Genomic DNA, 13736 nt, shown 5'->3' on the forward strand with positions numbered 1-13736 from the left:
ACCTAAAAATATATAAATATATATATGTCTATAAAATATATGTATATATTTAGACGATTTTATTCAAATTTGTCTAAAAGATATGTATATATTTATTTAATAATATACAATTGTATTTAATATATATATATACATATTGCTTTATATAAAATATATATATCATTATTTATATATATATGTATTTATATATATATTAAATACAATTTTATATGAATAAACAAATATATACATATATCTATATATAGATATAAATAATTAAAAACAAATATAATAGCACAACGTGAAAAAAGTTGACCGATACTCCCGTCAGAGGAGACAGGGAAGAAGTATTGATTTTGTCGACTGACTGGGACTGAAAAAAATGCAATATGAAAAAGTCTAATTGGAAATAAATAGAGCATCCGTGTCAGCTCCACCTTTTGGTTTCAGCAGCGTGGGCGTCATACATCAGCCCAAAGTCATCAAAGTCAAAGCCATTCATCTCAGTTGTTCACTCGGTCACATGCTCGTTGGAAAAGATCTCGAAGAAATGTTCTTTTTGTTCGGAAAGTGGGTCGGAAATCAATCACATTACGCCGCCGCCCTTCTCAATTTGAACACAGTTTTATTCTACGCCTCACGAGAGCGTGTTAGAGCGTAGTTTGATTAATCAGAATGACCATTCACGAGGGGGAGGGGCCTCTGGAGTTGACCCATATTGGACGACCACTCCACCATGAAGAAAGTAATCTGAGTCCAGAGAAAAAGTGGAAGGAGAACTTTTTACTCACTTTGTGTTTGGCACACAAGTAATTAACAGGACTACAAGTATCACACGAGTACACCGCTGCTACACGAAGAGCAGCTCGTGAGGTTCATTTAGGTTTTGGTAAGCATCTCATAACCGTAAACCAATGGCCTGCACACGTTGCTTGTTTTTTTTGTTTAAATTAAGTGTGACTTTAAAACACCTTACAGTGCTTTTCCCTCTATAAACATGGAGTTGGGACATTTTTAATGGAGGACAGAAAATTAATTAAATACAAATAAATAAATGAATGTATGAATAATACAGGAATAAATAAATGCTTAAATAAATGGATAAATAAATTCAGGAATAAATAAATAAATGAATAAATACAGGAATAAATAAATGCTTAAATAAATGGATAAATAAATAAATTCAGCAATAAATAAATAAATGCTTGAATAAATCTATAAATAAATAAATGTTTAAATAAATCTATAAATAAATAAATACAGGAATAAATAAATACAAGTTATAACTAATGTATAGGAGGACTTAAAATGTATTAAATATAAATAAATAAATGCATGAATAAATAAATGCTTTAAAAATGTATAAATGAATTAATATAAAAATAAATAAATAATTGCTTAAATAAATGTATAAATAAACAAATACAGGAATAAATACTTAAATAAATGTATAAATAAATAAATACAGGAATAAATAAATATAGGTTATACCTAAAGAGGACATCATTAAATAAATCTATTTCTAAATTTCTCCATTTATTGATGTCTCTATTTATGTGTCAACACGTATTTCTTCATTTATTTATTCCTGACATTTATGTGTCCTTGTATGCAAATGAGCTGGGGCGGTCCGAACCTCATAGTTAAACAGGATTAGTCAAGTAGGAGAGCAAGACAGAAGCAACCGATCCCGAGCACCTTGCTGGCATTCAAGATGAGGTTTATAAAGTGATCCGGCTCAACTAAAGGCCTGCCTGGTTTACTAGTGGACAACAACAACAACAACAACAACAACAACAACAACAACCTCATCCAGCTGACCTGAACTCAACAGTACAACAAATAGTACACACTTTCATGTAATTAAACACCACATATTCATTTCCCACGACCAGCAAGATAACGTCAAATGAGCCAACGTGTCCACCTACATAGAAACATCAACATCTAACGTTACAGCCAACACTTACCTGGTTTAGAAAACTCACCTGTAGCTGAACTTCATTCATTTCCAACAATGGAGTGGCGGTCTGTCCAGTTTCCTTTGTTCTGTTTACGGTGACGTAGTTTAGGTTTCTGTGGCAACACACGGATGTCTGGAAGTTGTATTTCCCCCCAGATACCTGGCTAATTGAGTGTATAATATATAATATTGTATAATATTGTGTTGTATAACTGTTCGATGAACGTGTGTGCAGATCCAGTGTCCGCCAACTTTTCCGCAGCAGATATTGGGTCACGTGACGTGTGGTTGGAACACAAGTGTAAAAAATATCCTTAATGAAACACGGTTTGTGTTGCGTTCAAGTAACCCGGGAAACAACGCTGCTAAGCTTTAAACCCCCACCAGACTTCATTCACTGAATTGTTTTGTGTAAAAAAAATAAAACCCAGACACGTTAAAAAAATAAGATAAAATACTGGTTTATAAAATCAAAGAGCATGACCTCATCGCCTTTAATGGCATTACCCTAAATGAAGTTATTATGTATTTATATTTATTCCACGTGTGCTTTTCCTTTAGTGAGGTGTAAAAAAGGAAATTAAATAAAAAATAAAAAATAATTGTAATTAATTGATCATTTGAAGCTTGTGTAAGACCCATAATGCACCTACTGTTAAAGGGAATTTTTTTAATTATTTTTGTATTATGATTTAAATTAATTTATCATTTGAAGCTAGTGTAAGACCCACAATGCATCTCCTTACCCATTCACAGCCTTGTGCAGTTGACCTGATGAGAAAATGTAAACGTATCAGACCCCTCAGCAGTAACTCGGGGACTCTCCGGTCGGGAGTTCGATGCCCTGCGGCCCCGCTGGCCCACCAGTACTTCTGCTTTTATTTACTGGGCCGTCAGCAGACGTGTAGAAAGAGGCTCCATTCTCCATCCGAGCTAAATCAATATCCCATTATCGGGCTTCAGAGGGAAATGGCTTCGAGGGAAGAGAGAGGAATAATCTCATATGTATCATGGCGACGCCGATCCATACACGTGTCTTTTCTGAGGTGAAGTTCACGGTGAAATAGTTGGAAATGTTGACTTTGGAGAATATGGAGGACCCAAAAACAACAACAAAGAGAAAAAATAAAACTGTTGAATAATCTGATGAAGGAAAAATCCATGCAACACATCTCAATGATTTTTATGGGCGTTTTTTCTTTCTTCTTTTAATTGAAATCAGCTTCACTGATAACAAACATGCAATATCACTGTACAAGCCAACACCACAGAGAAGTGTGACTCATTCAATCTCGACACACATTGTCGAGGATGTAAGCTGCGCACGCACACACACTTTCAGATGTTGTACAGAGATAAACACACTCTACCTCTCTCTCACACACACACACACACAGGCTCACACACAGACTCACACACATCCACGTATGCACAGTCGTATTTACATATCACAGTGAAACGATGGGTAAAAAAAAAAAAGTATGTGTAGGAGGAGGATTACACGGTTCTCCCCGGTCCGACCAGAGATGAGGATGACAGCCGGTTCTGGTGGTTCTGACTGAGGTGAGGAGAAGGAGTGAGATGGTGACGGCAAAGGATGCGAGGAGTAGAAAAACGAGACTTTTTTTTAATCGGCATCCTAAAAAATCTGTGCGGGAGGCGCCTCTCGGCATTTAATAAAAGAAAATAAAAGAAAACTTTTCATTTTTTTTCTTCTTCTTTCTCTGCTACATTTTAAACGTGTAATTATTTATTATCATAAATACAGGGGGCTTCATAAATAGGATCAGGGGTATTGCTTGGATGACATAACGACTGATAGCGCTTTTAGAAATGTAAAATTGAACCCCCCCCCCCCCAGAAATAAAAAAAGGCCACACTACCAAAAAAAAACAATCCTTCTATTCCAATAAATAAATAAATACTTTAAAACGTCATACAAAATTCTGACATTACCCTTTTTTTTTTCTTCTCTCCAACATTTAATGGAAGTTCTGTCTACAAATGTAAGATAATAAATATATTTAGTATTTTTGTAATTTTTTTTTAGTAACAGTTAGGTTGAGTTTTATTTGGGATATCTCTTATAATATTTAAGCAAAAAACTGGATTATAAACAGTAGGAAAAGATCTCTGCAGAAACTCTATTTAATACTGCCTCATATCACAATGGTTTACGACACGGTTAAAATACTGCAAATTATCAAAACTGTACAGAAAAACTTACAAGTTTCTCTAAAATACATTTTCACTGTTAGTGTGTGAGAAGAGAGAGATGCGAGAGAGCTCATTGGCCGCTCGACAGTCGGCGCCGGGTCAAAGGTCGCGGCCGATTGCTTCTGCCCTTCGCCGCTCTGGTCCGGAGACGCCGCTGCACCCCCCCCCCCCTCCGGGGCGACTCCACCGCGGAGCCGAGGACTCGCAGTCTGGGAAGAGGAAGAGGACGAGGACGAGGCGAGCCAGCCCACACGTTTCTACTGGACGACTAGTGAGATCCTCCGGGTCCAAAGTTTAGAAATGAATTTTCTTTCTTCTTGTTTTCTCTTGTCGTGTCTTTTTTCTTCTTTTTTTTAAAAAGTGTAATTTATTTCGATTATTCCTCTCGCTAATCTACTTCACGGTTACAGGTGTGAGTGTTAGTGGTGTGAGGGGCAGTGCCCCCCTGGTGTGTGTGTTGTTGTTGTTTCAGCGGTGGCGATAGTGTCTCATGAGGGGCACGATGCAGGACGGGGGTCCCGAGAGCTTGAGGAAGGGGTGCTGGAGGAGCTCCAGGGCAGTGGCTCTCTGCGAGGGCTCCCGCACCAGCATCAGGTCCAGGAAGGACCGCAGCACCGAGGACACCTGAGGACCAGAGGGAACACCTTATCGTTACTTACATAGATAACAGTGGCGGGCCGTCAGGGCCAGCAAGGCCTTCTCTGCTGGCCTAAACATCATCAGAATATATATTTTTTTCTAAATATATTTTCCCACAAATATGTATTCAATTATTTCCCAGAGTAAGAGTTATTCTCTTAATTTCATAGCGTTCCTCTTGGTTGCGCTGCTGCCAGCGCCAGGTTGAGATTTGGAGGGCTGGTCTTTATCTTAGATCTTTTATCCAATCATATTCAGCCATCGTGTGTTGCCAGGGGGCTAACATCTGCCCTTAGGCCTGCAGAATCAACATTGTGGGCGCTGGTAGCTTCAAGTGAATGGGAATGACAATGTTGTGTCAACCAATCAGCTTTAGAGTTGGCTCCTCTAGGCCTTCTAGAAGGCCCCGGAACCGGCACAGGAGCCAGCTTGCAGGCGGAGTGCGTGCACGTCTTTTGATTGGATGACCAATATTGAGAGGCGGGGCCTATGGGCAGGTATATGCAGAACCTCAGAACTAGGAAACTGAATTTGATAAACGAAATAATTCGCGTACTACTAAGCTATTTGTTCAACCCACAATGGTGGAAGGAGGAGAAGATGTCGATTTGGTCGAGGATATAATTATAAGGCCATTCTCAACGAACTTTAAGACCGACGCTGACGCTACAAAGCCCGACACAGGCGGGGAAGGGGTTCGTTCGCCACTTTCAAAGTTCCAACTACGAGCGATATCAACGGCTCACAGGCTCCGAGAAGCTCTGCACACCGGACTGCTGGGAATGCCTGTTGCAAGTGATCGATTTGGTGTTTTGAGCCACACTGGCTTTGCACACTTGAGTTGTCTAACCGAGGCAGCAACGAGACACCAAATACGGCTCGGCACCTACAAGCATCGGTGCTTTGAAAACTTTTGGGGACACGGAGCGGATCTACAGATCAACGAACAAGCGGCAACGGAGCTGCACAATGAACAGGTGAAGAACAAGAGGGACATATTGAAAAGACTCATTCATTGTGTCATGTGTTTGGGTAAACAGGAACTTTCATCTTCATCATCACGGTGAAACTGCTCTGGTGACAATGCGCTGTTTAGTGAACACACTGTAAAAAAAAGTTGGACTTAAAGCTAAAAGTTTGTGGACCAGAAATGGATAGAAGAAGAATATTAATATAACTCTGTTGCACTCGACTATGTTCTTGCCTATTAGTTGAACTGTACTGTATTGCACTCTTCCCCTGCAATTCTCTGAATAAAAATGTCAATTTCAAGGTGACGTAACTGTATCGTGTCTAGAACCATGGCGTCATAATGATGTAATGAGAGGTGGATTATTTCGGGTGGGACTGTGTAGGACCTCACTGAAGGCCCAGGCCCCAGGCCCACGGCACGCCACTGATAGATAATAATAATAATAATCATTTATTTTATATATAGATCCCAAACTTCTCCGGACGCAGACTTCCAGACGTACCGTTCAAAAGTTTGGGGTCACTCAGACAATTTTCGTGTTTTCCATGAAAACTCAAACTTTGATCTATCAAATTAATTACAACATGAATGGAAAATCTAGTCAAGACATTGACGAGGTGAGAAATAATGATTTTTATCGTAAATATTAATGTTGTTCTTCTTGTGGCTCAAAGGAAGGCCAGTTTTAGAGCTTCTCTCACCAGCATAACTGTTTTCAGCTGCGCTCACATAAAAAGAGTTTAAAGGGTTTTCTACCCCTCCGTTAGTCTTCTAAGGCGATAACACAATGTACCATTAGAACACTGGAGATGGGCCTCTACACACCTCTGTAGAGACTTCATTAAACACCAGAGAATAGTCATGTACACATTAACTATGAAGAGAGAGTATTTATGATTCATTTAATGTTATTTTCATTTTTAAAAACAGTGCTTTGAAATATAAGGACATTTCTAAGTTACCCCAGACTTTTGTATCTGTACATTCTTAAACCATACGTGACATCTGAGTACATTCTGACTGTCGCCGATATAAACGCCAGAAGATTGTGGCTCGGTGTCGTCGCTCATACGGATCAATTCATGATGAATTTAATGCATTTCACAAGATGAAATGCTAAAACTGAACAATTCTTTTGGCACGTCAATTTCAATACCTGTGTATGTTCAACCCCTACAGCAGCAGACGGGATGTTCACGGATGAATCATCACGGAATTAGAAAAGTCCGGCCTCGAGCGTCATGAATAAACACTCTCCCCCCGTGTGACTCATTATTTTTGAAAGGAGGCAATATTCTGGAATCATAAGTATTTTTTTCAAAACCCTCTTTTTGAGTTATGTTTTCGGGCATGACCTTTCCTCAAAAGGTCAAACACGTTGTTCAAAGCATACAAACTTTTTGGGAAATTACCATTCAGTAAGTTATACTTAGACTCTACATGTAAGATTAACGTCCAAAGAGAAAAGAGAAGATATAAATGTTTGAATCGCGAAGGAAAAAACACAAAATACATGAAAAGGACGAAGAGAAAGAAGATAGAGTAAAAGTATGAACACATATATACAAAAGAGTATAAATAGAAAGTGTGTAATGAGTAATATGAACACCATTTGGTAAAATAAAAAGTTACAAGACTAGAAAAAGAAACAAGTCAAAAGTTATAGCCCCACCAGCGACTGATAGAATAATAAATCTACATTTAGTAAAATAATTAAACTAAACGAGAAAGGTAAGTTCATCTTTGACTCTCTATCTGCTTTACATGTTTGATTAATGTCCAAAGAGAAAAGACGAGATAGAAATAGAACAATCGCGAAGGAAACACTGCAAAAAATACACAAACATATAAACAATAGTCATGAATATTAAGTGTATTATCAGTAATAATAACACAAGTGCAAAATAGAACGGCGTAAAGAGTAAGATCCATAAAAACGAGACAAAAAGAAACAAAATGTCAAAATATAAAATGTGTAAGAAGCTACACCCTCGCTAATGCCTGATAGAACAAAACTAAAATAAATAATAATAATCCATATAACGCGCTTTTTAAGGTACTTAAAGCCACTTTACATGTTACATTAGACACAGCTACAGGGAGCAAGTCAGGGTTAAGTGTCTTGCTCAAGGACACGTCGACTCGGGCGGGGATAGAACCGCCAACCCCCTGATTGGAAGACAGACCTGCTCACCACTTAGCCACAGTCGATATATATTCTCTACTTTTAATTCTTTCACTCTCTCCCTTTTTTTGTCATTTATGAAGTTTTGTCGCATTTTTTATTTTTTTTAAGACGGACCTGCTGACCAGTCGCCCCCAAAAATATAGAAAAACCCCCCGTGTTGTGTACCTTGTGCGACTCTTTTAGCCGGGGGGGCAGGTTGTCTCGTATCCTCCTCATGGCCTGCAGAGGGGGTTCGTTGAAGTAAGGCGGCTCCCCGTCCACCATCTCGATCACCATGATGCCCAAAGACCAGATGTCCACCTGGACACACACACACACACATTCACTCTGAGTGCTGGAGCCAGAAGCCAGCATGTGTGTGTGTGTGTGTGTGTGTGTGTGTGTGTGTGTCCTCACCTCGGTCCCGTAAGGCAGTCTGGAGATGACCTCCGGGGCCATCCAGTAGGGTGTGCCCACGAGCGACTTCCTCTTGGGCACCTCTTTGGAAACCTGGGCGCAGAAGCCGAAGTCCGACAGCTTGATCTGCAAAACACGGGCGGTTCCGTATCAGAACCTCAGTGCAGAACCTCAGTGCAGAACCTCAGTGCACTGACCCGCCGCGAGGGGAAAGCGTCTCCGTGGAAGAGACTGTAATCTCCCGTATTAGCCGTTAATTAGCCTTCAATTAATCATGTTTTATCAGCTCGTTAGGCGGGATTTAATTACCGGGGGCACGAGTGGTAATTGATGATGACGACGATGATGATGAGTTTTTCTGGCACTGGCTGTTGACAAGTGGCACCCATGGAGAAGGTCAGCGAGTGTGTGTGTGTGTGTGTGTGTGTTGAACTGACATCATCAGTGACAGGAACGAGGGAGTGACAGTGGTTATTAATCCCCGATGTAACGGGATATACTCGGGTTTAATGACAGGTGAGTGAATGAATGACATGTCTACACACACTCCTTGTGTGTGTGTGTGTGTGTGTGTGTGTGTGTGTGTGTGTGTGTGTGTTGAATTAATATCATCAGTGACAGAAATGAGGGAGTGACACTGGTTATTAATCCCTGATGTAATGGGGATATCCAGGTTTAATGACAGGTGTGTGAATGACTGACATGTCTACACACACTCTTCCTCGTGTGAGTGTGTGTGTGTGTGTGAGTGTGTGTGTGCGTGTGTGTGTGTGAGTGTGTGTGTGTGCGTGCGTGTGCTCACCCTGCCGTCGCTGGTCAGCAGGATGGAGTCGCTCTTGATGTCCCGGTGGATGACGCCCTGCGTGTGCAGGTAGCACAGCGCCCTGAGCACCGACAGGCACACCGTGGCGATCTGCTCCTCGTTCATCCTGCGGGGGGAAGACAAAGTCCATGTGAGAGGCGTTTGAGGACTGTAGGAAAATAAAAGAGGTGGCGTCATAAAAGAGGAAGGGTATGGTAGTTTTTATGTTGGCGGAGGTGAAGCTTTTACTTTAGTCATGTATTTATTATGCTCTTATTATACTGTGTATACTGTATCGCATGTATACTGTAATATATACATATTACAGTCATGATAACAACAACAACAACAACAACACTGCTGTCATTCTAAAGTGATTACAGTCCAACTCAACTAAGATGGAGCAGAAATGCCCCCCTGAAGCCGGCAGGACTGAAGCTGTGATGTGCGGGGGGTGGTGTGTGTGTGTGTGTGTGTGTGTGGGGGGGTCCCATATGGAGAGACAGGGCAATGCAGTGCGTCTAACTGAGCTCACACAGAAACTCCCAGCTCCACTGAACATTGACATCTAGACCCAGCTGGCCATGCCGTGTGTGTGTGTGTGTGTGTGTGTGGGTGTGTGTGTGTGTGTGTGCTCTGAGCTGCCGTCACACACATGTACAGAAATAGATAAATGCTCATTTGCGAGCATAGGAAACATAAATGTGTAGTACGAGTACATGTTCATGCAGAGAGAACACACATCGTTAACTCTCTCGACACACACACACACACACACACCCACACACACACACACACACCTCTCTTTTTTTATCTCATTGCGCCAAAATCCCACTGTTAGAGGAGTCACTTATAAACTTGCATTATGGGAAACAACCCCCAGGCTACCCACACACACACTCACACACACATATAGAAACACACGCACTGCAGATTGCAGCAGATTTTATAGTCACACTTGTGTGCATTTACAATCACAAAAGATAAATGAGCCTTCTGTTGGTGCAAAAACAACTGGCTAACTCAAAGGAGACGTGTGCGCAGGAACAAGTCACCTCTCACTGCACGCACACACACACACACACACACACACACACACACAAATTAACACACACACTTGAAAACAGCATCGCTGAAATAGAAAATTGTCTCAAACATTTTTAATGAGCCTGAAAAGGTTGTCAAGGGGAGGATAATTACACACACACACACGCACGCACACACACACACACACACATGCTTTCGCACTGATATTGGTTCAAATCCCCGTGAAGTGCAGCTCATTAACAAACTCTTAAGTATAATTGAAATGTGAACGTGATTTCGATAGTTCAGGAAGACCGACGCCCATTCTGTGTGTGTGTGTGCGTGTGTGTTAAATGTACGTGTGTGTGTGTGTGTGTGTTCATGCTGATGAGGCTTACACGAACGCAGACAACAAAAGGCTTAACAGAAATAGCACAAAGCTTCACCTGGACCAACAAGTAAAACACACTTCCTCATCATCGTCATCATCTTCATCTTCCTCGTATTGTTACATCATCACGACGCGGATGTGAAACGCCTGATAATTAAATCAAGCGGTCGGTTTGAGCGGTTTCCCAGGAAACTAAATATAATATTGATATTTTTAGCTGCGAATACAGACATAAAAAGTCCACTGAAAACGAGACAAACTGTAATAATTGGGGAGCGTTGAGAGGAGATGATGTCCTCTTTAGAGTTTCATTAGTTCTTCTTAAAGCGCTCATGTGTGAACTGAAACTCTCTCTGAAACACACACACACACACACACACACGGGCAAACATCTGTGTGGGAGAGCGTTGGCCTCAGCAAAGCGTGTTATTAGCATCCGACGCCGACACGCCGCCAAATGACTGTAATTAAACACCAAGCGCGGAGTAAGCTTAAAACAACGAGGCTCAGGAACACGACGACGGAGACGCACTTCGGGAAAGTTGGAGAACAATGACACGAAAACTATCAAACGCACCCCCCACCCCTCTTCTTGTGAAATCCTCCAATCTTTTGTGTTCAAGCTTTATTGCTTTATTTTTCTTATTACCTTCGCATTGAAAATGCCGGAAGGTTATGTTTTGATCGCCGTGTATTTATTTATTTATTTATTTGTATGCGTGTTATTCGCAAAACTCAAAAAGTATTGAACCGAATCGCATGCAATTTGGTGGGATGATTGTTTATTATCCGGGGACCAGTTGATTCGATTTTGGGATCGATCGGGTCAAAGGTCAAGGTCAAAGGTCATGAACAGGTCAAAATCTTTCGCAGAACTCAAAAAGTATTGAACCGAATCGCATGAAATTTGGTGGGATGATTGTTTATTATCTGGGGACCAGTTGATTAGATTGTGGGATCGATCGGGTCAAAGATCAAGGTCAAAGGTCATGAACAGGTCAAATCTTCTTGAATCACATGGAATTTGGTGGGATGATTGGTTATTATCCGGGGACCATTTGATTAGATTTTGGGATCAATCGGGTCAAAGGTCAAGGTCAAGGTCATGGAAAGGTCAAAATCTTTTTTTTACCATAGCACGATACATTTTTGTCCAATTGGCATGCAACTAATGCCAAAATGTTCATAATTCAATGCCCAATCTTGTGATATGCGAAGGTATGCGCTCTACCGAGTGCCCATTCTAGTTCAGATTGTTTTCATAAAAATGGCAAGAGGCAAGACTCCTCCCCTTATGGTGGCTTCCTCACATTTTTATGTATATATATTTATATTTATACGCTCCTCCGCACACGTGATTAGCTGATGTCTTTTATGTGTGTGTGTGTGTGTGTGTGTGCTGACACAAACACATTAAAAAAACATCATCCAATCACGTTGTGCAGAGGAGCTTATACATTATATATATATATATATATATATATATATATATATATATAAAGATATATTCATCTTTATATTTACATAAATATATTTACATATATATTTATATATAAATAAATATGTTAAGTAATATATATATAATATATATAAATAAATAAATATATATATAAATATATAAAAATATCTATTTACATATTTATATATGAATATTTATATATATACATTTCTAAATATAAAAATATTAATATATATAAATATATATGTATATAAATACATATATATATATACATAAATATATATAAATATAAATATATATTTCTATATATAAATATAGACCCCCATGTGTATATATATTTTATTTTTATAAATATATCTATATATATATTAAATATAATCTGATCTAAAGGCATATTCAAGAGAGGCGTTTTACCTGGTGTGAGTCACAATGTCGGTGAGAGCTCCGCCCTCGAGAAACTCCATGACGACCCACAGCTCGTCTCCCACCAGGTAGCTGTTGTACATGTCCACCACGTTCTCGTGATGGTAGTCCCTCATGATCACCACCTGAAGCACACAGAGACCGACTTTATTCCCTATATCTTCACATCACGGTATCCTAGCAATAATAACGGCTATAATATCAATAACAACATTAATTATTGTTATCATAATTGCTCAATTCAAAATTGGTGTTTTCTTTTTTATACACTAAATCAAATACATGGATTCATGTTGTGACTGCTTTAAATACGTTATAATAAATAAATCATCTACTATTTCAATAACGTATTGCATTTTATCCATTAATTTAACTTTTCTTTTTTTTCTCTAATGTGAACATGTTCTGGAGGCTTAACTATGAAAGGATTACACTCAGAAATGAATAAGATTACACAAAGCAAATTAGTTCCCAACTGCACACACACACACACACTTTTTCTCCGCTGAACAAGCCAATTATGAAGTTTGTCCGCAAATATGATTTATTTCGATGTATTTTTAATATTTTTCTCCGAGTGCAAATTATACGCAGCTCATTTTTGTTCTCCGGTGACCGGAGACAGCTGTGAATAATTTCCCTTGGTGTGGGGGTTTTCAACGTGAACACCACTTGCAATTACACATGTAGAAATGTGCTCGCGGTTCTGATTGCCATCGCCGTGCGTCACAGAAATGGAAGCAGAGTGGACTCGGGTGTGTTTTTTTCTTCTTCTCTCTTCACATTGGGCAGCAGATGTTTCTGCAGTGTGATGGCGAGATGTATTTATACATATTTGGCACCCAAATTTAAAAAAAAGAGCCGTGTGTAAACGATGCTATTTAAAGCGGCTTCCTGGACTGAGCTCTCAGACTCTGGTCTCACGAGTGTGTGTGTGTGTGTTGGAGGGGAGGAGGGGGGAGTGGGGGTCACGCTCTGACCTCCAGAAGCCATGTAACATCCAAATTCATCAAAACTCTCCTATTTCACACGTTCGTAACGTCCTCACATCTAGGACTGCAACTAACCGTTATTTTAATAATTAATTCATCTGTCGATTATTTATTGGTTGAATCGCTTAAAAATAAAAAACATTTTAAACATTAATTTCCAACACTTTATTGAAAAACAGAACTGCGACGCTTTACTGGCGTGAATTTACCCGCCCGACGAGTTGTGGTTCGTTCGCACTGATAGGTGGCGGGAATCATCTCTATAGCTTTTCTTTTTTTTAACTACTC

The 13736-nt window shown here is 39.8% G+C and overlaps 1 protein-coding gene across 4 annotated transcripts in view; it reads right to left on the reverse strand.

Moving 5' to 3' along the window:
- Positions 1 to 3119: 3119 nt before the first annotated feature.
- The window catches only part of pak5 (p21 protein (Cdc42/Rac)-activated kinase 5), a 67540-nt gene continuing 56923 nt past the window's right edge, over positions 3120 to 13736 (reverse strand). For all 4 annotated transcript variants that reach the window (XM_056428274.1, XM_056428276.1, XM_056428277.1 and 1 more), the window contains exons 7-11: positions 12448 to 12581; positions 9158 to 9284; positions 8356 to 8481; positions 8125 to 8259; positions 3120 to 4783 (exon numbers count right to left, since the gene is read on the reverse strand). In XM_056428274.1, coding sequence (XP_056284249.1) covers positions 4628 to 4783; positions 8125 to 8259; positions 8356 to 8481; positions 9158 to 9284; positions 12448 to 12581 — 678 coding nt within the window. In that variant the 3' untranslated portion in view covers positions 3120 to 4627. The remainder of the gene's footprint in view (positions 4784 to 8124; positions 8260 to 8355; positions 8482 to 9157; positions 9285 to 12447; positions 12582 to 13736) is intronic.

This window comes from Pseudoliparis swirei, chromosome 12, assembly GCF_029220125.1.
Source record: "Pseudoliparis swirei isolate HS2019 ecotype Mariana Trench chromosome 12, NWPU_hadal_v1, whole genome shotgun sequence".
NCBI lineage: Eukaryota > Metazoa > Chordata > Actinopteri > Perciformes > Liparidae > Pseudoliparis > Pseudoliparis swirei.